The 24,499-nt window shown below is 42.7% G+C and overlaps 5 protein-coding genes across 12 annotated transcripts in view; all 5 read left to right on the top strand.

Annotated features, from left to right (window-relative positions):
• Window positions 1–9,941, top strand: part of fhod3a (formin homology 2 domain containing 3a) — a 36,466-nt gene extending 26,525 nt beyond the window's left edge. For 5 of the 6 annotated variants that reach the window (XM_058046816.2, XM_058046826.2, XM_058046825.2 and 2 more), the window contains 16 exons: window positions 80–214; window positions 435–485; window positions 1,523–1,743; window positions 2,221–2,514; window positions 2,710–3,434; window positions 3,665–3,805; window positions 4,895–5,053; window positions 5,115–5,297; window positions 5,751–5,870; window positions 6,816–6,977; window positions 7,057–7,247; window positions 7,372–7,576; window positions 7,681–7,704; window positions 7,905–8,112; window positions 8,195–8,359; window positions 9,286–9,941. In XM_058046816.2, coding sequence (XP_057902799.2) covers window positions 80–214; window positions 435–485; window positions 1,523–1,743; window positions 2,221–2,514; window positions 2,710–3,434; window positions 3,665–3,805; window positions 4,895–5,053; window positions 5,115–5,297; window positions 5,751–5,870; window positions 6,816–6,977; window positions 7,057–7,247; window positions 7,372–7,576; window positions 7,681–7,704; window positions 7,905–8,112; window positions 8,195–8,359; window positions 9,286–9,368 — 3,067 coding nt within the window. In that variant the 3' untranslated portion in view covers window positions 9,369–9,941. The remainder of the gene's footprint in view (window positions 1–79; window positions 215–434; window positions 486–1,522; window positions 1,744–2,220; window positions 2,515–2,709; window positions 3,435–3,664; window positions 3,806–4,894; window positions 5,054–5,114; window positions 5,298–5,750; window positions 5,871–6,815; window positions 6,978–7,056; window positions 7,248–7,371; window positions 7,577–7,680; window positions 7,705–7,904; window positions 8,113–8,194; window positions 8,360–9,285) is intronic. The other variant, XM_058046823.2, reaches the window with a different exon arrangement.
• A 1,041-nt stretch (window positions 9,942–10,982) lies between these two features.
• On the top strand, window positions 10,983–12,711 carry LOC131101545 (glutathione S-transferase A-like). 3 transcript variants are annotated; one of them, XM_058046808.2, is made up of 6 exons: window positions 10,983–11,171; window positions 11,234–11,299; window positions 11,369–11,474; window positions 11,883–12,001; window positions 12,068–12,153; window positions 12,228–12,711. In XM_058046808.2, exons 1-6 carry the CDS (start codon window positions 11,004–11,006, stop codon window positions 12,358–12,360), a joined length of 678 nt encoding a protein of 225 aa, XP_057902791.2. In that variant the 5' UTR covers window positions 10,983–11,003; the 3' UTR covers window positions 12,361–12,711. The 3 variants fall into 3 exon arrangements, with proteins under 3 accessions (XP_057902791.2, XP_078647876.1, XP_078647875.1); XM_078791750.1 differs by having other exon boundaries at window positions 11,387–11,474; window positions 11,883–12,153; XM_078791749.1 differs by having other exon boundaries at window positions 11,883–12,153.
• Window positions 12,712–14,724: 2,013 nt separating this feature from the next.
• On the top strand, window positions 14,725–17,044 carry LOC131101850 (glutathione S-transferase A-like). The gene is made up of 6 exons (XM_058047231.2): window positions 14,725–15,002; window positions 15,656–15,721; window positions 15,822–15,927; window positions 15,985–16,103; window positions 16,190–16,272; window positions 16,623–17,044. Exons 1-6 carry the CDS (start codon window positions 14,835–14,837, stop codon window positions 16,753–16,755), a joined length of 675 nt encoding a protein of 224 aa, XP_057903214.2. The 5' UTR covers window positions 14,725–14,834; the 3' UTR covers window positions 16,756–17,044.
• A 702-nt stretch (window positions 17,045–17,746) lies between these two features.
• LOC131101851 (glutathione S-transferase A-like) lies at window positions 17,747–19,991 on the top strand. The gene is made up of 6 exons (XM_058047232.2): window positions 17,747–17,990; window positions 18,061–18,126; window positions 18,228–18,333; window positions 19,317–19,435; window positions 19,575–19,660; window positions 19,738–19,991. Exons 1-6 carry the CDS (start codon window positions 17,823–17,825, stop codon window positions 19,865–19,867), a joined length of 675 nt encoding a protein of 224 aa, XP_057903215.2. The 5' UTR covers window positions 17,747–17,822; the 3' UTR covers window positions 19,868–19,991.
• A 133-nt stretch (window positions 19,992–20,124) lies between these two features.
• LOC131101790 (coagulation factor XI-like) lies at window positions 20,125–23,306 on the top strand. Its single transcript, XM_058047143.2, has 9 exons — window positions 20,125–20,245; window positions 20,334–20,490; window positions 20,556–20,665; window positions 20,743–20,905; window positions 21,485–21,603; window positions 21,670–21,802; window positions 21,870–21,976; window positions 22,552–22,711; window positions 22,786–23,306. The coding sequence occupies exons 1-9, from the start codon at window positions 20,185–20,187 to the stop codon at window positions 22,886–22,888; spliced, it is 1,113 nt and encodes a 370-aa protein (XP_057903126.2). The 5' UTR covers window positions 20,125–20,184; the 3' UTR covers window positions 22,889–23,306.
• The last annotated feature ends 1,193 nt before the right edge of the window (window positions 23,307–24,499 follow it).

Genomic DNA, 24,499 nt, shown 5'->3' with positions numbered 1-24,499 from the left:
ATATTTTCAGATCGCACAAATAAGGTCTCCATTCTCAGTGTTCTGATAACGTAGTCACCATTATTTTACCATCCCGCAGGCCTCCTTTGGGGGGTCTCTTGTCCTCCTCCTACCGACAACACCAGGAGTCCTTGGCAGCCGAACGAGAGCGCCGCCGTGTGGAGAGAGAGGAGCGGCTGCAAAGGATCGAAAGAGAGGAGAGAAACAAACACAGGTGAAGACCCATCTACATATCTTAACCGGCATTTGTTTCATGTTGGAAAACAAAACTCTCAGCCTGAAGGCATCCACTGAGCTAGTCCTGCCACCTAATTTAACTAAACATCTCATCTTTGTGTGGTCAGAGAGGGTCAATGTGTCACAATGTATTGCGGGTTGCACATTTGAATCAAAGAAACAAAGAAAAAAGATACTTGTTTGTGTGTCTGCCACAGTCGGGACTATGTGGACAAAATGGAAGAGGCCAGGCTGGCACGGGAGGAGAGGTGAGTGTGTGCACTAAATAGGAACACACACAAATCCCGGGGGGTGAAATGTTTTGTCTGGTACTTTGGGAAGCTTGCTAATGGTTTCATTGTTTTCAGGTCAGGTAGCGCTGTTTGCCAATTTTTTACCTTTTTTACCTCTTTTACTGACACAGAATTTTTATCAGACATTATGATGAGGCGGATGGGGATAATGAGGTTACATGAAGTCATGTTTGATCAAAGCTGCAATGCAATATTGAACAGTTTTGCTGTTTACTACTCCTTCATGTTTATTTTCTGTTTATGAGTTTAACTCGCAAATGTTTACACTTTCTGCCTGTGGGCTCCTTTTCAAGTCCATGTCACTTCACCCCCTGCAGGAGTTTGTTGATTGGAACCAAATGCAGGGACGCAGTAAAGAAAATTGAAAAATACAGTGCAATTTCATGAGAAATGTATTTTATCTGCTTGGTACACATACACACAGTACTTTCTGTGCATAATCCTACTCAATTCTGGTCTTAACTAGCTCTCACATGCGGAACTAAGACGTTACATGCTTGTTTGCATACTGATGTGAACTCTTTATCCACAAAGCAGCCGCAGAGACAAACGGCTATCTCAACAACTCACTATTATGAATGATTGCATTGAATGGAAGCCATAATACATTACTCACATAGGCAGATTTTGCATACAGTGTTTCCATTTGTGCAAACATAGAGTAAACATCATCAATAGGCTCTTTGCAAACAATCCCACTCCCAGGTTCATTCACACAATACACAGTTGGCAACGCTTCTTCCTTGCACTCCACACCATGCTACGACACACACAAAGCAGTATCCAGTTCCCTAAGACCGTCTGAAGTGGTCTGATGCTAATGAGCTGTGGACAGAAACAGCACACATTCATGAGAAAAGCAGGGAGGGGTTTGGAGGAAGGACCAAAAGGAGACGATACACTGTGCACCCTCAGTCTGGCAGGTTGGATGGTAAGAGACGGGAGAGAGAAGCCCCTTCTTCATTGAGAAACATCTTCATCATCCCTTTCAGGTATAAGAACGTGGAGCGTCTGGCTGCTGAGGAATACGAGAAAGAGCGCCTTCCCCGCGGGCCGAGGGCTCGCTCAGATCTCGACCTGACCTTTGAGCCCTCTGAGACGTGGCCCTTGTCTTCACGGAGCAGCACTCCATCCTCGTTCGCCTCCCAGGAGGACGGTGAGGCGGACAACGAAGCCGAGGCCGCCACCATCCCTTACTCTCCCGCTGAGGCTGGTAAGCATTGTTAGCACTTTGGAATTGGGTGCTATTAAAATGAGTGCTTCTTCTTTTTCCTATTTGGGCTGTTCAAGTGTAAACATGATCAGGCTCAACATGAAAGGGAGAGTGAACGGGTCAAATTGGCCTATTTTTGGGTGAACACACAGCCTCAAGGTGTGGTACAGTAGCCGGGCAATGAGGCCTCACCGTGAAGTGTTATTCTAACCCCGCCGGCATCACTGCACCAACTATACTGCGTGTGTGTTTCCATGCAAGCAGGAACTCGGTTCTTCATTTCCTGTTCCAGGTGCCACCACAACTAGGCTTTGTGTAGTTGGCTTCAACCAAGTGTTGTTTGTTTTTCTAGTGAGCGTGCGTGCAAATGTGGGCAGATCCAAGTGCGCTGCCCAAACAGAAGTGCCCTTGAATATTAAACAAGCACTATGTTTCTGTATTGTGGAGAATAAATAAGATTGTATTTCTATACAACAGCAGAGGCCGATGATTCAGGCGCCAGTGTAGAGGAGAAAGAGGCCGGCGCTGAAGAAGAGGAGAAAAAGGAGGAAGAGGAGGAAACACAGGAAGAAGCCGCGGCTGAGAGCGAGGAGGAAAGCGTGCAGCCGGAGCCTCAAACGGAGAAGGAGGAGGCCGAGGAGGACAGCGGCATCCTGAGCGACAAGGAGAGACAGAATGAGGAGGTGAATGAGAAGGACAACTGCTCGGCCTCCAGCATCTCCTCAGCCAGCAGCACCCTGGAGAGAGAGGAGCGAGGGAACAGCGAGAATGGTGAGTGCTTATTTATCAATTTGTTGGCAATTGCAACTTTCTTTGGCCCCGTGGTGTGTTATTGAGCAGTCGCACTCAATAAAAAATGATACAGGACCAGGCTAGTGTGTTACATGCAATATTGTACCAATGAAACCAGGGCGTACAAAAACCGAGGTTTGACTATACATCCTATACATTTCATACTTCTCACAGGTCTGAAAGAAGATGAAGTAAACCAACCGTGCGGCAAACTCCTCAACAGCAAGCTCTTCATGCTGGACATGTTGTACTCCCAAAACAAGAAGCCCTGTGAGCAAGAAGAGGAGGAGGAGGATACCGAGAAGGAAAAAGAGGAAGTAGAGGGTGACAACAAAAAGGAGACGCACAAGGACGCTGACAGACAGCTGAGTGATGACCAGATAAGCGACAACAGGGACGACAAATCCGAGCACCGGGGGAGCATACGGCAGTTTGCCGAGCGCTTTGGAAACTTGATCAAGGACCTTGGTTGCCCCCACCCTCACCTGGACAGCCAAGAGACACTCCCTCCTCCCCCACCCAAAAAGGAATCCGACACAATCTGGGACCAGCTTCTCGCCAGCCCCCGTGAGCTACGCATCGGGGACATCAACTTCACCGACCTGACGGACGACGACGACAAGGACATACTGGATGTTGTTCTGATGCGCGGATGTGGCGACCTGCCACCCCCGCCTCCTCCCCCGCCTCCTCCTCCATTCAGCGCACCCTTCACAGCGCCTTGCAATGCACCTTTCCCTCCGCCCCCGCCCATGATCGCCAGCTGCCCGCCACCCCCTCCCTTGACAGGGATGACGCTGCCTCCCCCACCACCTTCATTTAATATGCCGATACCTCCTCCTCCTGAGCCTCCTCTCTTCAACAAGAAGAAGAAGACGATCAGGCTATTCTGGAGTGAGGTAAGACAAGTATGGCCGGCAGGAGTGTTTCATTTGGTCTGCCGTGCAAAGAAAAAGGGGTCAATGATGTTGTCAACTGATATTTCTTAGCTGCATAAAATTAACATCATAATCACCTTTTTCTTACCTGTCCATTTCACTGTTGTGAGTGACGGGAGAAAAGCTCAGACCTGCATGAAAATAAGTCAACTTTTTTTATATATCGTCATTCGGCTGTGTGTCTTGCTCAGGTGCGGCCAACAGACTTGCCAAGCGGGGACTACAGGAGAAACGGAGACTCCCTTTGGTCCAAACTTGATTCAGTCAAATTAGACACAGCAAAACTGGAGCATCTGTTTGAGTCCAAGTCCAAAGAAATGCCCGTCACTAAGGTAAAGTAGGTCTACTTCTAAGATATTTAAAGGTTAAGCCAGGTCATGTGTGTTCTGATCCAGTTTTTGAGGGTCCATAAAGTCTCAAAACAAGAAAGACTCACGTGTGGCCTCACACGCTTTGTCTTAACATAACATTGTTAACATTGCAGCTACCATAGCTCAGTCCTGTTAAGCTGTCAGTCGGTGAGGGGAGTCCTCACTGTCAGCGACCACCATGGCTTCAAAGAAACGGAGAAACGGGGGTCGCTCTCCTTTAAAATTGGACGCATGATTTTGCACTGAAACAAATCAGTTCACACACTGCTTGTTTTTCAGAAGTACTGATTATTGAGTACTCCATCTAGTGGGGCATCGGAGATATATTATAGACACAGGTGGTCCTCGGTTCACAGCGTTTCTAGGTTCATGGTCTTGCAAAAACAAGATGGCCGAATTGATCCAAAACAACATCAACGAAGTCAAGTCACACACACAAATCACAAAACTTCTTTAACAGTATATATTACTGCCAGGTTGCTGACCATAACAACTAGGCAGTGTAATGGTATTATTATTGAGATGGAAAGGTGTGAGTGCTGAGGCTTTTTTTATTTACTGTTTCATTTAAGTCTTGTATTTAGTGTTTTATTACTTTATGTCCATATTTTATGTTCTGTGGACAATATGAGTGACATAGGTACGGGAGTATGCTGGAGCCTATCCCAGCTGACTTTGTGTGAGAGGCGGGGTACACATTGGGTACACATTGGGCAGGTTGCCAGCCAAAATTCATTCACACTCACATTCATACCTATGGACAATTTAGATTCCATATGTGTCATGTACGTATTTATAATACGTAGCTAAATAGGACATTATTATCTTTGCAATGGAGGAATTATTAACAGCTCTTGGATCTCACTGGTTTTTGCAAGTGTACCTAATGAAGTGTCCGCCCTCCAACTAAAACTTCTAGTCCTCCACAGCTGCAGACCATATAAGCAGCATGGCGATGATCCCTTAAATCTTTACAAGCCCAATAAAGGGGGACCACACGAGGGAGACCCAGCGGTGACCCTGTCGCTATGTTTGCCATGTCTCCTACAGAAAACGGCAGCAGACGGCAAGCGTCAAGAGATCATCGTGTTGGATTCCAAGAGGAGCAACGCCATCAACATCGGCCTGACCGTGCTGCCACCTCCTCGCACTATCAAGACGGCCATCCTCAACTTCGACGAATACGCGCTCCACAAGGAGGGCATTGAGGTACAAAAACTCAACATCACGTGTTTTCCTCAGTGTTTCATGTTTTCTCCAACCCCAACAGAAAATCCTCACAATGATCCCCACAGAGGAGGAGAAGCAGAAGATCCAGGAGGCTCAGCTGGCCAATCCTGACGTCCCGCTGGGCTCGGCTGAGCAGTTCCTGCTCACTCTGTCGTCCATCAGCGAGCTCTCCGCCAGGCTTCAGCTATGGGCTTTTAAGATGGACTACGAAGCAACCGAGAAGGTCTCTGGATATCTTCAATCTTACTAAGACATTTTGCAGAATCCGACTTGGTGGGAACAGTTTTGGTTCTAAAGAGAATAACACAAGGTCCATAGAATTGATGTTCATGTTGTGTCCCAATACCTTTGGTCATATTGTGTAAAACGTGCACATTTACTACTTGAACAAACTCTTAAAGTAAATGTGCACCGGGAAAATGTGTTCTGCATCTGTGAAGCTATTAATGTAAATGACCTCACAAAATTTATTAGCAACATCTTGTCTTCCTCCGGCATACAACACGTAGACTTCAAAGTTCAAATATATACAACGAAAACCCACCTTCCCATGCTACCTTGTAAATTTTACCATTTGTTCAGTGACCTAAATCCAGCACCTGTTACCATCTTGACATCAAACAGCGGTGTTATTTGTTTCCACTAACAATACAAACGTGTGTTGTGGCACCCGCAGGAAGTAGCAGAACCGCTGCAGGATCTAAAGGAGGGGATGGAACAACTGGAGAAGAACAAAACTCTCCGTTACATCCTCTCCACGCTGCTCACCATCGGAAACTTCCTCAACGGAACCAACGTGAGTCGGGATTGTTACTGGGTCATGTCAGATCAAAAGTTATATAAAACGCCACTTTGTCATCATTTTAAACATAAATACACATAATTATATGTGCAAAGTGTACTTTTTAAGGAAATGACGAAGTCTGTTATCACTGTGGATGAGTGCCGCATGCCACACAGCTAGGAGACCCGAGTTTGATTCCACCCTCAGCCATCTCTGTGTGGAGTTTGCATGTTCTCCCCGGCATGCGTGGGTTTTCTCCGGATGAATTTGGGTGTGAATGGTTGTTTTGTCTATACGTATGTGCCCTGTGATTGGCTGGCGACCAGTCCAGGGTGTACCCCGCCTCTCGCCCAAAGACAGCTGGGATAGGCTCCAGCACCCCTTGTGAGGATAAGCGGTACAAAATAAATGAATGAATGTTATCACTGCACGTTTTTATGGCTTAACACAGCACCAAACATGATCTTTTCTACTGTGCAGTTGCATCATCACCTCTTTTGGCCTCTTAACCCAAAAGTACATATGATAGCAGATAAGTTAATATCATCACTTTATTTTAATATTTCTACTTTGTTCTCATAAAATGACTGCCTTTTCATGTTTCTTGCTATTTTTGTTAGGAATTAATTTAGTTAATTTTTTTGTTCAATGGTATTTTAAAAATGTACCGGGGACAGTCATGGGCCGCAAATGGCCCCGAGGTTTCACATTGGACAACCGAATGTCAATTGTGACTAGCTGTCTGCAACCTACTTTTGAGTCATCAGTTGACAATCACTGGTCTAATGGGACAGACATCTATGTCATTAACTCAGGTTGAAATCAAAATGAGACGTTCGTTAAGTGGTCCTGAATGTTGGAATTCAATTCAGGATGTTATCTGCCTTCTGCAGCTTCAATCCTAGCTAGTTTTATGTGCATTTCCTACTCAATTAAGTGTAAATACCATATGTCCAGGCTAAAGGTTTCGAGCTGACGTACTTGGAAAAAGTGCCAGAAGTGAAGGACACGGTCCATAAGCAGTCTCTGCTTCATCATGCCTGCTGTCTGGTGGTGGAGAACTTCCCTCAGAGCACGGACCTCTACTCTGAGATCGGGGCCATCACTCGCTCTGCAAAGGTAGTACGCACTTCATGGTTGTGTTCGGCTCGCCACCGTTAAAACCAACGGTCATAACCAATCTCGCCCTCGTTGTCAGGTGGATTTCGACCAGCTGCAGGAGAACCTGTCCCAGATGGAGCATCGCTGCAAGGCATCGTGGGACCACCTGAAGGTGATTGCTAAGCACGAGATGAAGCCTCAGCTCAAGCAGAAGATGTCGGACTTCCTCAAAGACTGCGCCGAGCGAATCATCATCCTCAAGATAGTCCATCGCAGGATCATCAACAGGTGGCGCTTGCTTAGAACACATAAATATACGTTTTACTTAATAATGATGTAGCGTGCATGAAAAAGTAGTGCAGTGGTAGCTGAAGTTTCTGGATGTTCATTCCTCCTTTCCCCTTCCTCTCAGGTTCCATTCATTCCTGTTGTTTCTGGGCCATCCAGCCTACAGCGTGAGAGAGATCAGCGTGCACAGATTCAGTAAAATCCTCAGCGAATTCGCCCTGGAGTACCGGACCACTCGAGACCGCGTGTTGCAGCAGAAACAGAAACGAGCCGACCACCGCGAGCGCAACAAAACCCGGGGGAAGATGATCATGGATGTTGACGCTCCTGTGAGTTGTCGCCACCGCCCTTTAGTTTTGTCTCCTCTTTCTTCCTCTTTTAAATGTCTACCCTTTTCTCTTCATTGTGCGTTTCCTCTTTCTGTCACCTGTAGTCTGATGATGAAGAGGAGAGCGAGGTACCAAGTAGTGTGTGCCTTTCTCCTGCATGTGTGCAATATCTGTGCATGTCATTTTGCTTCACACTGTCCCTTCAGATATCAAAACAATAATATTTGCATCAATTGTGTGTAGATAAAAACAAACCAGCAGACAAATATATTCCGTAACAGCATGCACCCCGATGTAAGTGAGTTTTGCCCATTGTCTTGGCATGCAGTGTGGGCGGTATGGGTCCAGCAGCGCCCCTAGTGGCAGCCAGGAGAGCGAGCAGCCTCAAGGTTTGGGCCACGCTGAGGATGCAGCAGAACATGAGCACATGAAAGCAGTGCTGAGAACCAGCATTGGCAACGGAGGCGGGGACAAAGCGGGCAGCGGTGTTGTACCGGGGCTACGCACACGCACCAGATCACGACCAGGACGGGGAGGTGAGGTTGATCCAAGGATGACGTGTTTTATTCATTTCAGATTCCATTTGTATTCTCATTCAATTTTTCCAACAAAATTCAGGGGCAAGCTTGCGGGCGCGGACCCCGGCGGTGGAGGACGCTCAGGTGTGCGGGGATGACGCCGCTGACGAGATCATGGAGCGCATCGTGAGGTCCGCCACTCAGGCTCCAGGAAGTAGACCGCAGCCACGAGAGAGGAGGAGGTCCAGGGCCAACCGAAAATCATGTAAGAACTGTATAACAATAACAACACGAGCAAATATTATTATTATTTTCCAACAATCCCAGCCATTTTTTACAACAATTTTGACTGATCTTTCAAGGCAAATAGAATATTGTGTTTCGTGGCTATGTAAACTTGGAAACTACCAAAAGAAAGATGAGACTCCCATCTTTCAACAGAAAAAAGTCTGTTTCTACCTTTTTCCGTTCTTAAGTAAGTTAGTTAGGTTAGGTTAGTTTCAGGAAAATATCTGTTCCCGACTAAAAAAGGGACAGAAAACCATGTTTTTGTGTAAAGCTACATTTCAAGCATAACTTTCACTTTGACACAAATACTTTTTACTGTTGTGGCAGCCTAAATATTTAAAAACAACCACACCAACATAAAAAACTCAAAAAAGGGGTTGTTTGCATCCAAATAAGAATTTATTTACAAATATAACGCCAATTACTATTTACAATTTTCACATTTGGAACTGAACTATGTGTGTGCACATGTGCATGTGTGTGTATAGTATGACCTTCTGCACCAACACTCCTCCGTGATCTCCCACTCCACTTCCTCCTTCCTGTCATGTGTGATTTTCCCTTCACTTGTTCCCTGCCAAGCTCTTATGAAATGCACATCTGCCATCTTGTGGTCGTTTTTATAGCTTCAAATTGCTAGTTAGTAGAGAGTTGCATCATCAAGACATTGTTGGAAAGGGGCATTCAGGTTTATAAATGTATTGAAAGAGTCAAGCTTTACTTTAAGAGGTGTAGCAAAGCCTGCCGCGTGCAAAATCTGGACAACTCCCTAAAAAATGCAAAAATCAGAAATGAATGGAGGGCTGGTTATTACAATACAGCCTATCATAGCAACTCTGCTATTAATAAATGAATTAAAGAGACACAATCATCAGCGTGATGGCTTGTCTTCTCTCCTTGCAGTGAGGCGGACCCTAAAGAACGGTTTGACCCCAGAGGAGGCGTTGGCCTTAGGGTTAACCGACACTGCAGACCCGCAGATGTAATCACGCCCCTCTGATGGTCCATCCCCGACCGGCTGCCTTTGCTCTTTTTTTGTATCCTTGCACCAAGCAGAAGCGACACAGGTTTCTGTCAGCTGCTAACCTCTGCCGGATGTGTCTGAGTGATGATGTCAGTGTTTGTTCTTTTTTTTTTTTAATAATGCACAAGGATGATCAATTGGAACTTTATTTATAGAGCTTCTATTTTTGTGTCGCTGTGATGTCACCCGTTCCGCATCATCTTCAAGCTGTGAACTTTCCACCCAAAGATGAATTTATTATCACTTCCGCCCACTTCCAAAGTACCTTAAGAAATGGAGATCACCTTCAAATAGTCTGATCGTTTGTGTAAATATACATGTGTGAAGAGTAGGAAAGGTCTTCAATTGGATTTGTGCCTTTCTAGCCAAAAGGGACAACGCTGTACTGTTTATTCACCTGCTTCCTCCATTGGACTTTTTACTATTTATTGGAAAAGCTTTGTAATCCGTGACATTTTGCACCTTACTAGCCGGTGCAGCAAAAAAGGATATTTGTAAAGTGTAAAAAGACAAAATAAATAAGCATTTTTTTCTACGTGTATAAAAGTATTTGACATGCCAGACACTTTCAAGTGGTGTTAGTATTGTGCATGTCTCGTGCGCTTCATGTTGTGTATTGTTTTGTAGAAATGTGTATCATAGAAGAAAAGAGGCTATTCTGTGAAATGTGATGAAATGTAGATACGCTCACACAGAGGGAAGGATGCTTTTTACGGCTGTTACTTCTTGTTACTTTTTGCTCTCATGGCGCTTTTATGAACTTCATGCGAGACCTTCCGGGGGAGATGAAGGTCCGTCGGAAGGCTCTCTCACTGGGAAACGTTACCACATGAAATGTCATGGCGTGAGTTGGCCGTGAAGTCGCATTGTTTCACTTGAAATGCTGTTTGTACACATTCTACAAAAATAAACACTGTGTGTGGGGGGGGGAAATACCAATATTGTTGTTATTTTATCTTATTTATTCATGACCTTTGCAATTGTTATGTTAATATTATTTTATTTGTTCAAAACACACTACAAAGAATGTGAGCGTGTTTTTCAATCTTGCTTTTGCACTTATTTCATTTAATTATTGTTGGGTTTTTATTACATCTTACAATTTTATCCAATTTAATAATCAAATTATTTAATAGAAAGAAATCTGCCCAATTTTTCCCCAATTTATTAGCATTATTATTTTATATTTTTTATTTTACTGCTGTTGACTACTGCAGAAAAGTAAAAAAAAAGATTATGATTATGTGTTGGATTTATTCTACCAAATGTATATGTTTGTTTTAAGCAATTTATATCTAACATTTTGCTTTATTTTATTTACATTTTTTTTAATTTATTCTAATATTTATTTATGTCATTCTAATAAAGTAGAGAAATAAATTGACTCATGTTGAATTTTCAGACAATTTTCCTAACATTTTCACAATTTATTAATTATAAGATGTATTATTTATATTACTAAATAATTTTGTTTAATCCTTTTATTCTGGGTGGGGCTAATGTTGTCATTTTAACTACACATGTTGAGTGCTATTGAACTATCCAAATCTTCTGAAGTCTACGGCTTGTATGGGAGGTCATACTTGTTAGAGAAATCATGGCGAAGAACATGACTCTGTTGTGGCATTCTGGCTCTGCCCCTTGCTGGAGGGTGCTGATCGCCCTGGAGGAGAAGAACCTGCGCGGATACAACCAACAGAGGCTCTCCATCTACAAAATGCAGCACAGGTCGCAGGAGGTCCTGGAGATTAACCCCAGAGGGCAAGTAAGTTCAGCTTTAATGATCTCTGAAGAGCTTGTCAACTTTCAACACTTTCTTGATTGAAGCTTCCTGCCTTCAAACACGGCAACCTCATCCTGAACGAGTCCTACGCTGCGTGCTTCTACCTGGAGGTAAAACGTTCAACTTTGTAGTGTTCCCTGTGTTGTGTTTGTTCATTTGTTTTTTTTTTCTAATAACAGAGCCAGTTCAGGAAGCAGGGAAACAAGCTGATGCCAGACTGTCCTGCAGAACTTGCTATGATGTACCAACGCATGTTTGAGGGCATCACACTCTACCACAAGATCCGTAAGTTAACAGTGGCTGCTCTAAGACTGTTAGCCCAAGTCGAAAAGAAAACCTGCATGCCGGGTCACCAACACCAACTCTGTAACTTCCTGCCTGCCAAACATGGATATACTTTGTCACTGTAATTATTTTTGGGTAAATTACAGCAAGTAAATCCCTTGCAATTTCATGAACAAATGATCCCTGTTTTGTGGTTTACTGTGGTGGAATATTAATCAAAAAATATGTCAAATCATATTCTGGCCAATATGAGTGAAAAGAAGCTCTCATCTCATTCCATGTGGAAGTGGTATTTTCTCAAGTTTAGTTTTTAGTTTTGAAACCATTCTCCAGTTGCCATGGAGACGACCATGAACCGATTTATTCTCTGTACCAATAGACCTCAATAATAAAGACCTTCCCTTGCAGGATGCTTGATATACTACCCCCGGAAGAACCCAGAAGACGAGCAAGAGAACAATGCAGTGAGGATAATGGAGAAGGCTTTGCGTGAGGAGGTCAACCTGTGGGAAGGATACTTGAAGAAGGTCATGAAGATGAACACATTTGGGTATGAAGATCAATTTGTCTTAACTCTCACTTCCGCCTTGCAGGAGCCCAAACCTTTCCTGACAGGACAGACCTTTTCCTTGTCTGATGTGACCGTTTATCCAGCCATGGCCCTGCTCTTCTATGCTGGGTGAGTGGGAAGATTGTTTCCAGTGGATGAGATGGGACCAACTCATTTTGCTGTTGTCTCAATGACTTTTCCAGGTTGCCTCTTGAGCGTTACCCGAAATTGGGGGAGTATTACACTCATTTGAAGGGGTGGCCCAGTATCAAGACTACATGGCCTCAGAACTGGCTGAAGAACCCTGAAGGACATCATCTACTCAAACACATCTGAGAATTAGAACTTCATTTTGGGCCCAAAAGAAACATCCTAAACTAAGACGATGGTTGTTATTTTTCAGGTTGCATGAAAATAACAAAGACATTGTTTTATTAAACTGACTTTATGATTTAATTATTGTAAATGTTTGGGAAAAAGTTGTAAATGTCACATTTACAACTCAAAAGTCGTAAATTACAGTGTTATTCTCGTAAATGTATGACTTTTTTCTTGTACATTTACCAGGAGTTCAAGTGCTCATACAAAATGGGAGGAAAATCAAGTGTTATTGCATGGTATTCAATTGTTAAATTAAAAAAATCAACTTTGTTGCAACTTGTAATTTCAAACAACATTGTGAATAAATACACAGCCTCAACCCTTTGACCAGAACCTCTTTCTCTGGTTTGGTAAGTTTTTTTTAATCCATCTGTTGTTTGATTATTCATTAGTTGACCTCCAAGTTTTTCGCCTTCAGGTGCGCAATGACGTACTGTTATTTCTCGGGTGTAATTTCAGTTTTTTACTATTTTACTCGAACTTAACGACTGTCATTTTGCACCACATTAAATACTTTGTATTGTGCACAATCCGAAGTCCAGTAACTCAGAGGACACACTTTCAGATTAGAGGTGTATCAACCACTTTTCTCCTACTGAAGGATTACTTCACCTGCTAGAAAGTCTTTCAAGCGTGTATTACTTAATTTTGGCTCGTAAATGTTAGACTCACTGGAGAACTAGTTACGGCGGAAGAATACGCGCCACGAGCAACACCTTATTTTAATTTAATTTTATACCTTATTTTAAGAAGGTGGTAACATCTGCAAGACATCTATAAAAGTAAGGAGTTGTTCTTTTTTTGTTACACTTTCATTGAACTATTGTATTTAATCTTTGTTACTGCATTTTATATGTCTTTCATATGGTCAGTGTACAGTGTGAGTGACTTGGGAGTATAAATTCCGTTTCGTACGTAAACGGTTTTCGCTAACTCGTCGTGTTGGAAGCGGTTTTCGCGGTTTTAAAACGACATTGGAATACAACAAGATACTGTGTGGTTCACGTGCAGATAAGAACAATATGGAACTTAATCAGGGGGTGGGGCGAATAACGTGTAGCGGGACGTTTTGACTGCTCTGCAAAGCGGAAGTACTGTGTGCTACCCAACCGTGATATAAGCAGGAGTGTACTTCCGGTTTGCAACAATATGCTATAAAAATGATTTAAAAGCCAAGTAATTGCTAATGGCAAAGAGTTCCTTCAGTGTTATATGACTAATGACAAAGTGATTCAAGTAATAGCCCAGCATTACAAAAGTACCTAAATTACAAGTAAACCACAATTACGTTCAAATATCTCAGCGATGATTTTGCGGGAGACCATATCCACCATGAATGGAAGGTGCCGGAAGAGGAGTGGAATGACTCTGCAGTGCAGAGAAACCAGCAGGCTGTAATTGATTAACTCAAATTGTGGAAAGGATACCTTGAGAAGGTGAAGATGAACAAAAAATTATATATTATGCTTCTTAAACCAAGGATTAGCATTTATGAATTTGTGGAAAATGCTTAAAAACACTGAGAATTGTGCAATATATTATAATTATGCAGAATATACCATCTGGTGGGATTTTAGTGGTATTGTAGAATCACTTTTTCACAATTTACTAAATTAGTTGGCCTGTAACCCGCTTTTGGGTCTTCCAGGGGCCTTTTTTGTTTGGACAGGCCTTTTCCTTGTCAGATGTCAGTATTTTTCCACTCATTGCCAATGCCTTCTACTTTGAGTAAAGATTGTTTTATCTAGTAACACTTTGACAGTGGTTTCTCACTCATTTCAATACCAGTTGAGTTTTATGTTTTATTCATTTTAGGCTGAGCGCTGATCGTTACCTGAAACTGGCTGCATATTACAATGAGTCGAAGGATGGGCCTAGCATCAAAAGCACATGGCCTCCTCACAGGAAGGGAGGACAAGCAGAAGACAGACTCAAAGACATCTAGATGCAAAACAAACATCAATTTCTCAGTGGTAATCACCTTTTATATGACCACTCTTTGCATTGTACTTTAGTAGCATATTGTACTGTTATAACTGTCGTTTTAATGCTATAAAAGTGAATAAAAATGTACTTTTACATGATTGTGCAGGCGACTTTATTGTGTATAATATTGGAAATGCACCTTAAAGTGTTTGGCTGGTGGCTCTAGTTTTTTAGTTTCTAAACTGTTCCATTATATTGAAGAAAAAAATGTAATAGATATATTTGAACGCAGCTGATAAATTCACAAGAAACACAAAGCCGAGCCGGTTGTAACATTTTTATCCAGTAGGGGGCAGAATCTCACACCTGTAGTTTCAGACAGGCATGTAATTGCACTTTGAAGAAGAAGATAATCTTCTCGATTTCTTTTGTGGTGTGACTGTTTGCTACGTATCCACTTTTTGACTCGCTGTCCAGGTTGACCCACGGAAAGTTTACACGCCATGGCTGAAAATATGCATCTGTTTTGGGGCTCCGGTTCTGCTCCGTGCTGGAGGGTAATGATCGCCCTGGAAGAGAAGAAGCTCCAGGGCTACAAGCAAACGCTACTCTCCTTCGAGAAGAATGAGCACAAGTCACCTGCTGTTTTAGCCCTAAACCCAAGAGGACAAGTAAGCAAAAAAGAAAGAAAGCAGTGTAGTTTGAACACAACTAAACAATCTGCCAGCGACACTTGTGTGTACCAGATTCCATTCGAAACTTGCTATATTTGCTCTTTTTGCAAAAAAGAATTGGTTTGTAAACATCATTTGAACACCGTGCAAATTTTCTGTTGTAACACTGTCATTCGGCTTGCTTTTCCTGTTTTTATGCTTTTGAATATTGAATTAGCTCAAGTGTCGACAGCACGCGCCTCGCCCCTTTCGAGAAACTCGCCAAACTAATTAAAATACATATTTCCATTGTGGTTTTATTTAGTAAACAAGATCGTTTTCATAAATTAATAAGTTCATGAATTTTGCAAATAGCTGTTTGAATAATAAGAAATTACATGCAATACATCCGAGTTGTCTTGAACGCAACATTAATGTTTGTCTGATATGATGCAATATTAACGGTTTTATTGCCTTAAGAAATTAACAATTAACCAGTTTTTATGCCCATGCTGCTTCAAAAAGAAAAAGTTGTTACTTGTAGTTCTTTCCCTGTGTTAAATACATTTTAGGAATGTTTTATTAGCATTTATTTACAATAATTGACGGTCAGCAGGTTGTCTACTTAATAATTAAATAGTAATCCTTTGCTTTTTAAAAAAAATTTACAGCTTCCTACTTTCAATCATGGAGACATCATTGTGAATGAATCCTATGCAGCCTGTTTTTACCTGGAGGTAGGTCCGCACACACACACACACACACACAAAAAAATAAACAAATATTTGTACTAAGGGGTGAGCGTGTTCAAACGTGTTTTGTTTACTTGGTTGTCAGAGTCAGTTCAAGTCTCAGGGGACCAAGCTGATCCCAGATGGCCCTGCAGAACAAGCCCTCATGTACCAGCGCATGTTTGAGGGGCTCACCTTCTGTGACAAACTCTGTAAGACGTTCATTTAGATCACTGCTTCTTTTCGCATACTGAAACACACTTCTTTAGATGCAGTCATCTACTACGAGTGGTTTGTGCCTGAAGGCGAGAGGCATGACTCAGCCATGAAGAGAAATCGCGAAGCCCTCACCACTGAGCTCAAGCTGTGGGAGGGTTACCTGCAGAAGGTGTGAAGTGTGCCAGATACACAGAAACACTACTTTACTGTCCACAATGTCAATTATGTTTTTCATCATTTCGCCACTTTTTGTAGGCGGGACCCCATCTGGCTGGAGCCTCCTTTTCTTTGGCTGACGTGACCGTCTTCCCGATTGTGGGGAACCTTTTCAGATTTGGGTGAGTCGGACCTGTGGAAATATGGAGTATGTGCAAAAGTCAGAGGCATCCAAAATGCAGGCCACGGCACATTCTACAAGTATATTTAAAAAAAATATATAGAAAAATCAGCAATTTTACAAGAATAAAGTCAAATATATGAAGATAAATGTCATTTCAGTAGCATAGAGTTGAAATATTAAAGAAATTACTGTTTGTTTTTTTATTTGTAATCTGAAAAACAAAAGAATGACTAAAGCTGTAATTTCTGAAAAATTAGGTATGCATATCTTTAGTACATGTCAAAGTTACTTACTCCCTGTCATTTGTCACCATGTGGCCCTACAGTTTTACTTTGGTATTCATTTTAGGTTGTCTGCCGAGCGTTACCCAAAGCTGGCTGAATATTACGCTCTGCTGAAGGATAGACCCAGCATCCGAGCCAGCTGGCCTCCTCACTGGCTGGAGAACCCCAAAGGAGAAGACACACTCAAAGACGTCTAAGATGAACGACGTGTAACCCAGGGGTGGGGCCCATGATATACTAATCGAACAAATGATGTTAGTATTTGTGTTGCATGTTTTTGCTCTTTTTCTAACACTTATCCTGAAGTTAGATTTGCACTACAGGTCTGATTGAACGCTCTAGCAGACTAAACAGGTTGCCCACCTCTGATCCTAATGCTTTAAGCGGTTCAACAATCTACACTCTATCGCATAGAATAGCATTAAATGCATTCACACTGTCTTAATTTGCACAAGCTGTTAAAATAAATGCACATACACTTCCAAAGGTATTGTCCATCATTGACATTCATGCTTCGGTTATGTCAGAACAGGTTTTTCTTTATGCCATGTCATTGTGACAAAGAAAATGTTATTGCATGCGGAACCTCACATTTCATGTCCAATGCACACAGGTTGCCTCTAATTGTTGGCAAAGCATTGAAGGAACTGTACAAAGAGTAATAGGGCGGATCATGCAATATGAATGAGCAACTATGCATGATAGATACAAGCTCAAATTGACTTACTATGATGATGTATGGCATAGAAAAGAGTTTAAGGCAATAGATTAATCCACGCGATCTACATTTGAGCAATAAAAAGTGAACAAACACACTTGAGTATTATGCACGCCTTTGCAAGTGTCTACAGAGCTTGGTGGGAAAGTGCTTAGTCATCGTGACGTTTCATTAAAACACATGCATGGAACACAATTCCAAGAATATTAACATTAACATTAATAACAATTTAGCATTAAAACTAAGCAATTGCAGCCATATGAACTAGTTGGTGCAGATATTGCATGTATTGCTTTTTCCTCCCAGTGGAAATTAAGGAGATTATTCATGCAAAATTATTTGAAGTAAAACCAGTATTTAGAATTTTATCAGGGGGCGGGGCTAGCGTAACGTCTGGCGGGACTTGTTTGACAGCTCTGCCAAATGGGAAATGTGCCACCCCGCCATGGGTGATATAAACAGGGATGCATCCCAGCCTTGACTCACACTCTGCCTGCTGCCGACGAGCTGTTGTTTCAGTACACAAGGTAAGCGACTCGTGACACCATGGCCAAGGACATAACTGTGTATTGGGGCTCCGGTTCTCCTCCGTGCTGGAGGGTGTTGATCGCCCTGGAGGAGAAGAAGCTGCAGGGGTACAACAGTGAAATGCTCTCCTTTGAGAAGAGGGAGCAGAAGTCTGAGAAGGTTATGGCCATTAACCCCAGAGGCCAAGTAAGTTTGATCATCTTTCCAGATGCTGCAGTTTTCCACCGCTGACATGTTATTCTTTTCATTGCTAAAGTTTCCTTCCTTGAAATATGGCAACTATGTCGTGAATGAGTCCTGTGGAGCCTGCTTCTTCCTGGAGGTAAGGCCACGGCTCCTTTTTTTTAATGCATGTCAGAGAGTTGGAGTGTTCGTGTGTTTAACAATATACCCAAAACCTCACAATAGTTTGTTTTCTAACAGAACCAGTTCAAGGACCAGGGAACCAGGCTGATCCCCGACTGCCCTGCAGAACAAGCCATGATGTACCAACGCCTGTTTGAAGGCCTGGCGTTCTGGCAGAAGCTTGGTATGCAAACATTTGGAAACACCCTTTTTTCTCAATATCAATAAGCCCCCCCCGCCCCCCCAAACATCTGAGCTGTTCAAAAATGCATTATGTGCTCATAAAAAAAATTAAACAAGGCACCAGTGATATTTTAAAGGTCTTAATCCAACAAAAGGTCACATGTTTGGACCAGCCAGTCAAATCACAAGACTACCTATTCATTTTTTTCACATTTTAGAAGCTGCTGAATTCCTTGAGGCCCTCAGATTAGTTTGAATATTTGTTATTGTCTAGTAGTAGACAATAACATATTAAAAAACAAAACATACTATATTATAATATGGGACATTTTTTCCAAGTGCTCTGGCCATATTTTGTGGAGTTATATGCACAAATGCTGAAAATTGTCCTATGTCGCAATATTAAAGAATACTTCTTAGTATTCCTGGATCCAGACGGTGATCCGGATCACCGCTGAAATTTAATCAGTTCTCCCATATCCCATTTCAATTCCTGAAATTTTCATTCAAATCCATTCAGAACTTTTGAAGTTATTTCAACCACATAGAAACAGTGAATTGATAACTGGATGCACGGTGTCCTAGTGGTTACACGGTTGGATGATCTGGGTTTGAATCTCTGTTGGACATATGCTAGTATGTTCTCCCTGTGAATGTGTGGGTTTTCTCCTGGTACCCCTGCTTCCTTCCACATCCCAAAACAAGGCATGCGAATTGGCTACTCCATAGGTATGAATGTGAGTGTGACTGTTTGTTTGTCTAAATGTCCCCTACGGGTGTGCGAGCACACCCATTTTCAAATGGTATTTATTCTACTTAACATACAGGTCTGTTTATATAGTAGTATTACTGGACTAACTATGCATTAGAAAACATTCAAGCAAAGTGCCTATACGTGTCATGTGACTATCAGTGACCAATGACAAAGAGGCTCAAATGACTTGCACCAGAACTCCTCATTGATGCTTTGTTTGCATTTTGCAGGAGCTGTTGTCCACTATGAGTGGAAGGTCCCGGCAGCGGAGAGACACGACTCTGCCGTGCAGCGAAACCGACAAGATTTAACTGTTGAGCTCCAACTGTGGGAAGGATACCTGGCGAAGGTACTTTTTTTTGTATTTATTTGAATGAAAGGTATTTATTTTATGGTATTTTTTTTATATCAAGAATTACACCATCTCAATACAGCACCATCTGGTGGAGTTTTGGTGGTATTGCACAATTCCTGTTTTTGTCTTGCAGGGGCCTGGCCCTTTTCTTTCTGGAAAGACCTTTTCCTTGGCTGATATTGTTGTTTTTCCAATCCTTGCCTTTGCCATCCGTTTTGGGTAAGATTATTTCATGTAGTAACTGTTTCACAACAGTTTGACACATTTTAATAGAATTTAAAAACTTTTTGATTTAGGTTGAAAGCTGATCGTTACCCGAAACTGGCTGCATATTACAATGCGTTGAAGGCTCGGCCCAGCATCAAAACGACATGGCCACCGACCTGGAAGGGATCACAAGCAGAAGACATACTCAAAGACATCTAAGATACAAACAAATACTAAGTGGTAATCACTGTTATATATCCGCTTGTTACATTGTAATTCAATAGCATATTGTATCATTGCAACTGTAGTTTATGCTATAAAAGTCAATAAAAACATACTTTTACATCAATGTGCAATCATTTGTTTTTTGTGCAAGTTGCCCTTTAATGCTGTTTTTTTGATCATTTGTCTTGGTCTGCAAACATTATGCAATCATGTTTTAGCCAACCCTGGGCCTAAAAGTTCCAAGGTCCAAAAATGAGACATCCCAAAAAGGTCACAGCTCTTATTCACTTGGACAGTGGACTCGGTGAGAAATGGAAGCATATTTGGTTTTAATAAGCCTGCTCTCCATGAGCAGTCTCTCCTTAAGCCAAGGTAATACCTTATTCATATAAGTCATCGTTTACAGTGATTTATGTATTGCTTCATGTGGTATATTCATGGGTTTTTGGAATTTCTGCAGATTGTGTACGAGATTTATTGGAGAATGTAGACTTTCCGGGGACAGACATCAAATTCCAGTATTCTCCTGACGTGGAGCACTGTCAGCACCTGTGCACTCAGCATCCTTCTTGCCTTTTCTTTACATTTGTACGCGCTGACTGGACCAAGGACAAAAGGTAATGTACATGCCTATTATTCTGCACAGGTTGTATAAATTACTTACATTTGTACCTCTCTGCAGACACTTCTACTGCTACCTCAAGTCGACCCCCTCCGGGCAGCCCAATGTTCAGTTGCCCCTTCTGGGTGTCACCTCTGGTTTTTCCCTCAAATCCTGCAGCCCAGACACACGTAGGCCCTATCAGCAGAACTATATGTCTGATTGTGATGCACATTATTAACGCTTTTCTTACTTTCTTTTGTACAAGAGCCTTGTTTGTCTCGCGTGTACCAGAATGTGGACTTTTACGGTGCGGACTATCGGACCTTGTTCACAGCAGACTACGAAGAGTGTCAGCGAGTGTGCACTCAAGACACCTCCTGCCAGTTCTTTACGTTTGTTAATGACGTCTTCACACCTCAGAACATCAGGTAATGCATGGATATGGTGCATCGGTAAGGTCAAAGTTCAAATGGGTGGTAGCCATGGGGTCAGTTAATTAGCATAAGTATTAGCCTCCAATTACCTTCTTAAAGGCATGGGACGAAAGTGTTGAATGCAATTTTATTTAATGTGATTTCTTATTTTTATTATTATGTTATTTTACTACTTTGACTCAGGTGATCTATTAATTTGACTTACTTTTTACTTACTACTCTATTCCGTTAACAACTTGAATCAGACACATTTCCTTATATGGGAACTAGGGGGCGTTACCTATGCTAATCACGATGGGTGGTTACTAATAAGCCCACATACATTGTTTGCTTGTCCGTATTGTGTGAGTTGGTTGCCAAGCTACTTCCTGCTTCTTCAGTAGGACTAATGGACGCTACCATTTGGAATCTAGTGCAGGGGTAGATCAATTCTATTGTGACTAAAAGGGTTAAATAAAATAAAGTTGTTTTGGGGTAATCCTGCTAACCAAAGAATAAAACAATTTTCACTTTCACAAGATAGAGTTCAAACCACTCTTGTGTGTCTTAAAGACATTTGCGTCTCTGTTGTAGGTATAAGTGCCACCTGAAGTTCAGCTGGCCTTTACCGAGGACCTTAAACGTCAACAGGAAGGCTGGCTTGGTGTCCGGCTTCTCACACAACACCCAGCTTACTCCGTACTTTGACAAAGGTGAGATTACCAGAGGCGTCCAGGAGGACAACACCGTGAAAACACTGTGACATAATTGTGTTCCAGCATGTTCCATGAAGCTTTTCCCGAGCACCGCCATCCCAGGCAACCCCTTACAGACGCACCCTGCCGGCTCACCTGAGCACTGTATGGCGTTGTGCTCCGCACACCCAAGTTGCACCTACTTCTCTTTCTACAGGTAGTCCAATAACATAGTCTCTCTTTGAGTGCACAATAAACATGGGCTTTATGTGTTTTTTTTGCAGCAATGATCTCATCTGTCACCTGAAGAGCAATCCCAATGAAATGGTGATGAAGGCTGAAGTAGGTGTAACATCCGGGATAGCGACACACTTTTGTCAGCAAGATACCGGTGAGTAGGTGTCACTAATCGTCGTTAAAATTGTCTAAAACTTTCTGCATTCAGTCCCACAAGAAGTAGAAAAGTTTTTTTGACATGGTTAGGCTCAAAAACTCTTTACCTGCGTTTTAGTACGCATTTTTACGGAACACATATTCATTACCTATCTCGTCATCTGGCTCCTTAGCATTTAACTCGCAGCTGCGCTAAAGTCGGTGCTGGCATAGTGTTGTAATATACCAATAAGTGCTTACATAGTATAAGTAGTTACAATGACTGACGTTTTATATAAAAGAATATCGACCGTTTTGACAACTGGCTCATTCATCACAAACACATCGCAACAAACTTGTAGCTATCAAGCTAGGAGCCACACGGGGTCACTTGTTGCTACGAAGAATTTTTGGCGCCAAATGGCTGTCCCAGACAACAACAAAAGACTCTAAACATGATGGTTAAGTGTGTGGAATAATGCATTGCTTGAAATTGAATGGATTTTTGTTCGTATGTACTCTGACTTTGCTGTATTATGTGTCATATTGCTTAAATTCAGGTCATTATATCTTGCATTGTTCTTGTACCAACAGACTGGGCAAAAAGAGCTCATGAAGGAGTCGATTTCCAAGGTTCAGACATCCGCTTTGAGCTGATGGATGATGCGGAGACGTGCCAGAAGACGTGCACTGCAGATCAGAACTGCCAGTTCTACACCTACGTCAATGACAGCTTCTTTGATTCTGATTTCTGGTACAGAACTTTTAATGCTCATCATCATCTGTCTATGTTAGAGATGGTAACAATACATGAGTGCTTCCTGACAGGCGGCGCTGCTATCTCAAACGTGTCATCACCATGCCGGCTCCTCCCAAGATTGCCAAACTGGCCAACGTGGTGTCTGGCTTCTCCTTGAGGGGCTGCGTTTAGATGTCTTCTTAACACAGTCGTCAACTAAACATTGTTTCAATGTGATCTTTTTAGTCACTGAAGGTGAGTCGTATTTCCACTGCAGCCTATGCAGCCATACGGTGATATGGAGATCTGATTAGAACATCTAAGGCGGGTAAATGATCACAAGCCACCTTATGCTGTGCTCCCTTTTTGGCAGCAGAGGTTGCTCAACTCAAATAAACAACTCAGATTATACTTTTTTTCTGTTGGACTTAGATAGTTAAACAGATAATAAGCATGTGACCGCCTAAGTCTATTTACACACCAGGGGAAAAATGTTCTCTATTTCAAATATTTCCTCTTTTATTTTTAAATTATGCACGCTTGCATGTTGGGATGTTCTCACAGGCACACCCCACAAACACACACAGCCTAATAAGGTGAAAGAAGCTCATTCTGGTGTTTTTCTTATGTGGCTTTGCCAAAAATGTCCTCACAGAGAAAAATGTCCCCACAATAAAGGTGGAATGCCAATGTTATGCCACACAAAGATAGAAAGACAAGAACAAACGCGCACACACACAAATTATTGCTCCATATTCCAGCCCCACCCCCCACCCCTCCCCCGTGGGAACCTCCTTGCAGTGTGACTGTGGCCGTCCTCTCTGGAAGCTGTGGCGGTTCCTCTGGCTCTTCCAGGCGGAGGCATGAACGCTGCCAGCCAGACTGTGTGCGTGTGTGTGTGTGTGTGTGTGTGTGTGTGTGCGCGTGCCTTGTGTGCACACTTGCACCCTCCACAAACATTCCACCACAATCCCGTCCGTGCAACCGCCGGCCGACCTTGCACGAGAGCCATGCCGCCACAGTGGTTCGGTACTGACGCCAGCCCCCAAGACTCGCATTAAGCACACACACGGGCCATGTGAGTCTCCACAAACAAAGCACACACAAACACAGAGCAACAAGCGTACGGCGCAGGCTTGCAAGCACACTGGCTCAAATAAACAAAGTGCACGTTGCAGAACACACACATTTCTAGACCGCAGACCACAGACATTGCATCCTGAAGTGGATCAAAGCATTCTCCAGTGAGCACACAACTGTTTTCACGAGACGCGACACAATTATGCTCATCTACTTTATGGACAAGCCATCCATCACTGTTCTTGCAGAGACCCTGTGGGATTCACACTCTTCCTCTCATCTTGCCGTCACCATGCAGCAGTGGGACAGCCACGCCGCACATGCCTCCCAACCGCTGTCCTTTTGAGGTCTATTTCATTGTTTGTTCCCCCACCATCGCTTCTCCGCCTCATCCCGACTGTCTTGTCCATTGTTGAGAAGACAGCGGTGCAGAGAAGATATCCTCTGGTAGACCACAGGATTGGAGACCATGGGGCAACGGAGGAACGATACATGCTGATATGAGTGGAAACATAATTGCAGGGGCCTGCCAAGTGTGATGGATGCATTTGAAACATCACCTGCTCCGTTTCCTCCTCATAGAGAGCTCTGCAATGTTTGTACCCAACACTAATAGGAAGACACAGATAGTTAACATGTAGATTTACCAGTATTGACTTATCACAAACTACATTTGATGGACTCCACCAAGGCCCAACAAAATCAATTTAGGTCTGCGCCAAG

The sequence above is a fragment of the Doryrhamphus excisus genome, linkage group LG7 (genome assembly GCF_037039965.1).
Source record: "Doryrhamphus excisus strain RoL-2023G ecotype Guam linkage group LG7, RoL_Dexc_Guam_v1.1, whole genome shotgun sequence".
Taxonomy (NCBI): domain Eukaryota; kingdom Metazoa; phylum Chordata; class Actinopteri; order Syngnathiformes; family Syngnathidae; genus Doryrhamphus; species Doryrhamphus excisus.
This window is presented reverse-complemented; position numbering and strand designations above follow the sequence as displayed.

Bases quoted from the DNA above. Each gene is read 5' to 3' on its own strand.
- LOC131101545 (XM_078791749.1), top strand. From the start codon at position 11,004: ATGGCGAAGAACATGACTCTGTTGTGGCATTCTGGCTCTGCCCCTTGC. The intron at 11,300-11,368 runs GTAAAACGTTCA...TTCTAATAACAG, and splicing joins CTGCGTGCTTCTACCTGGAG to AGCCAGTTCAGGAAGCAGGG. The intron at 11,475-11,882 runs GTAAGTTAACAG...CTTCCCTTGCAG, and splicing joins CACACTCTACCACAAGATCC to GATGCTTGATATACTACCCC.
- LOC131101850 (XM_058047231.2), top strand. From the start codon at position 14,835: ATGGCTGAAAATATGCATCTGTTTTGGGGCTCCGGTTCTGCTCCGTGC. The intron at 16,104-16,189 runs GTGTGAAGTGTG...CACTTTTTGTAG, and splicing joins GGGAGGGTTACCTGCAGAAG to GCGGGACCCCATCTGGCTGG. The intron at 16,273-16,622 runs GTGAGTCGGACC...TATTCATTTTAG, and splicing joins GGGAACCTTTTCAGATTTGG to GTTGTCTGCCGAGCGTTACC.
- LOC131101851 (XM_058047232.2), top strand. From the start codon at position 17,823: ATGGCCAAGGACATAACTGTGTATTGGGGCTCCGGTTCTCCTCCGTGC. The intron at 17,991-18,060 runs GTAAGTTTGATC...TCATTGCTAAAG, and splicing joins CCATTAACCCCAGAGGCCAA to TTTCCTTCCTTGAAATATGG. The intron at 19,436-19,574 runs GTACTTTTTTTT...TTTGTCTTGCAG, and splicing joins GGGAAGGATACCTGGCGAAG to GGGCCTGGCCCTTTTCTTTC.
- LOC131101790 (XM_058047143.2), top strand. From the start codon at position 20,185: ATGGAAGCATATTTGGTTTTAATAAGCCTGCTCTCCATGAGCAGTCTC. The intron at 20,246-20,333 runs GTAATACCTTAT...GAATTTCTGCAG, and splicing joins CAGTCTCTCCTTAAGCCAAG to ATTGTGTACGAGATTTATTG. The intron at 22,712-22,785 runs GTACAGAACTTT...GCTTCCTGACAG, and splicing joins TTCTTTGATTCTGATTTCTG to GCGGCGCTGCTATCTCAAAC.